This window comes from Cebidichthys violaceus, unplaced genomic scaffold (assembly GCF_023349555.1).
Source record: "Cebidichthys violaceus isolate CVI_PGR_0920_01 unplaced genomic scaffold, fCebVio1.0.p SCAF_44, whole genome shotgun sequence".
Lineage (NCBI taxonomy): Eukaryota > Metazoa > Chordata > Actinopteri > Perciformes > Stichaeidae > Cebidichthys > Cebidichthys violaceus.
Window position 1 is genome coordinate 1,698,386 of NW_027176639.1, and position 2,500 is coordinate 1,700,885.

General features: G+C 42.6%; 1 protein-coding gene across 1 annotated transcript in view; it reads left to right on the forward strand.

Annotated features, from left to right (window-relative positions):
• Window positions 1-1,433: 1,433 nt before the first annotated feature.
• Window positions 1,434-2,500, forward strand: part of pycr1b (pyrroline-5-carboxylate reductase 1b) — a 4,654-nt gene continuing 3,587 nt past the window's right edge. Inside the window, exons 1-3 of the mRNA XM_068729055.1 lie at window positions 1,434-1,566; window positions 2,093-2,172; window positions 2,468-2,500. The exon at window positions 2,468-2,500 is cut by the window's right edge and continues 38 nt beyond it. Coding sequence (XP_068585156.1) covers window positions 2,106-2,172; window positions 2,468-2,500 — 100 coding nt within the window. The 5' untranslated portion in view covers window positions 1,434-1,566; window positions 2,093-2,105. The remainder of the gene's footprint in view (window positions 1,567-2,092; window positions 2,173-2,467) is intronic.

The window sequence follows — 2,500 nt, forward strand, 5'->3', positions numbered from 1 at the left end:
ACAGCCAACTTCATGGCTTATTTTGAGAATATGCATCGGTGAACTGCCGAGGGATAGGCAGCCAAACCGTGTGTTAGATCGGTGGCTCATTAGCGTGCGCTCCATCCCATTCTGCTTTATTTCAGATTCTGTCAAATCTAAGGGGAGAGGAAGACGCACTGGTGGACAGTCTCATGTTAGAATAACAAGTCTTCATTCAAATGCAGGTCCCTCAAATATCACAAAGCACCTCCAGTACCCTGAAGTGTTTTGGTGAGTCATCTTCAAATCTCAGTGCATTCTCCTCACAATAATGAACCCTGAACACACGACGGAGCATTTCAAGGAGGAACGTGTTCTGTTGGCATGTGAAAGTGAAATGTGCAATCATCTATCGTGAATCACATCTGAAGGTTTTTAACATATTTCACTATTTGAACTAAAACAGCTGAAAGAGCAGAAATGATTAGTCTGTTGATTGATGAGTTGACAGAACATTAGTCAGCAGAACTGTTCTGATTAGAGATTAGAGATTTATCTCTTGAATGGTCTGGCTCCAGCATCTCAGATGTGAGGCTGTGATCTCTTTCTTTCTCGTATATGACTGAACCTGAACTTTATTACAATGGTCATATATATATATATATATATATATATATATATATATATATATATATATATATATATATATATATATATATATATATATATATATATATATATATATATATATTCAGGAGCTCTGCATTTAAACCCACCCTTTGCATTAAGGAGCAGTGGGCTGCTGTGAAGCGCCTGGGAGCAACTTGGGGTTCAGTATCTTGCTCAAGGACTCTAATCAGCCGTCTTTTAAAGATGTATAGCTGATAAAGCTATAGCTCATAAAACGCTGCCCTTCCATCAGTGTTGGTTTATTTTAAAAGAAGTTCATGTTGAGTGAATATGACTCAGACTGTATTATCTTCTGGTCTGAGTGTGTGTGTGTGTGTGTGTGTGTGTGTGTGTGTGTGTGTGTGTTTTGACCACTGCAGTAGTGAGGTATGGCCTCTGTAATACCTGAAAGAAAAGACTAAACTGTATGTATGTATATATATACACGTATACATATATATATATATATATATATACGTATACATATATATATATATATATATATACGTATACATATACATATACATATACATATATATATATATATATATATATATATATATATATATATATATATATATATATGTGTATATTTCCTACTTCACGCCTCACGGTTCCGACATCCGACTTTGTCCCTGGCAGTGGCCGCGCAACAAACCGCCCAGAAAACTGATGCAACTGGGCGTGACTAACCACAAACCCCGCCCATATGCTGTAATCTAAGTCCCCATTGGCCAGGAGATAGGCGCGTGTCTGTCGTGATTGGCCCGCGTCGCTGTCTGTCACAGTTACTGTCGCACATGGGGAGTTGAGTAAAGAGGAAGCCACGTTGACACAAATAGTAGTGTTTTGTGTGTGTTCCTCTCGCTCACGCCGGTACACAGCCGTCACGTCGTCACCGGACACCTGACAGTCAGCTGGAACATTGAGGGACAGGTAACTATCTTCATATCCTTCATATCCTTCATATCTGGTGATGGAGCCTAGCTTAACGGAGCGGCTAGGACATGCTACCACCGTCCACCGGCATTCACGGGAGAGCTAATGCTAGCTAATGTGAGCTAATGTTAGCGCTGGAGACGTTCACGAATATTAAACAGAGTTAAAGGTGAACTCAACAGTGAAACGGGTTCACACGTTCATACGTCAGCGATTCTGAACAGCAACGTTACAAACTCAGCTGTGACTCAATGAATAAGAGCTCGAGATGTAATCAGATTACACTTCATGTTGTTGATCCAGCTACAAACTGGATCTGTTGGATTTATGCAAATGACCTTTATTTGAACGTAGAGTAGTTTACACAGTGTGCCCTTATCTCAGTAACAGTCACCCACCGGAGCTGCCAAGTGTCAGCAGAGGTGTCTCATCATGTCTGTGGAGCAGCTCCACAGACAATGGAGATGTGGTACATTGAAGGTACATTGAAGTGCATGACGGTCAGTGGGTGTTTCTCCTACAGGTCGTCTGACACGATGAGTGTGGGATTCATTGGAGCGGGCCAGCTGGCTCATGCACTGGTGAAAGGGTTCATGGCTGCAGGTGAGGCCCCGTCTTTATTGTGCAATATGTACCTTGTACTGATAAAGACCCCCCCCCCCCCCCCTTTATTTGAATAAGCCTGCAGAGTTGCACAACTGCATTGTTTCATACATTCACTTTAGAAGGCACTGCATGCGTTTCCTTCCTCTTTAGCCTGTTTCAGGTTCTTGTGCTTATGTTTCCTGTTGGTTTGACGTCTGGGGATCGGTACGGTCGGATCTCACGGTGCTCGTTTTCACACCTCGTCCTACGTCCTCTTGGCTAACTCTCCACTCCCTCCTGTCTCCCTCCCCAGGTGTGATCACCACACAGAGGATCACGGCCAGCT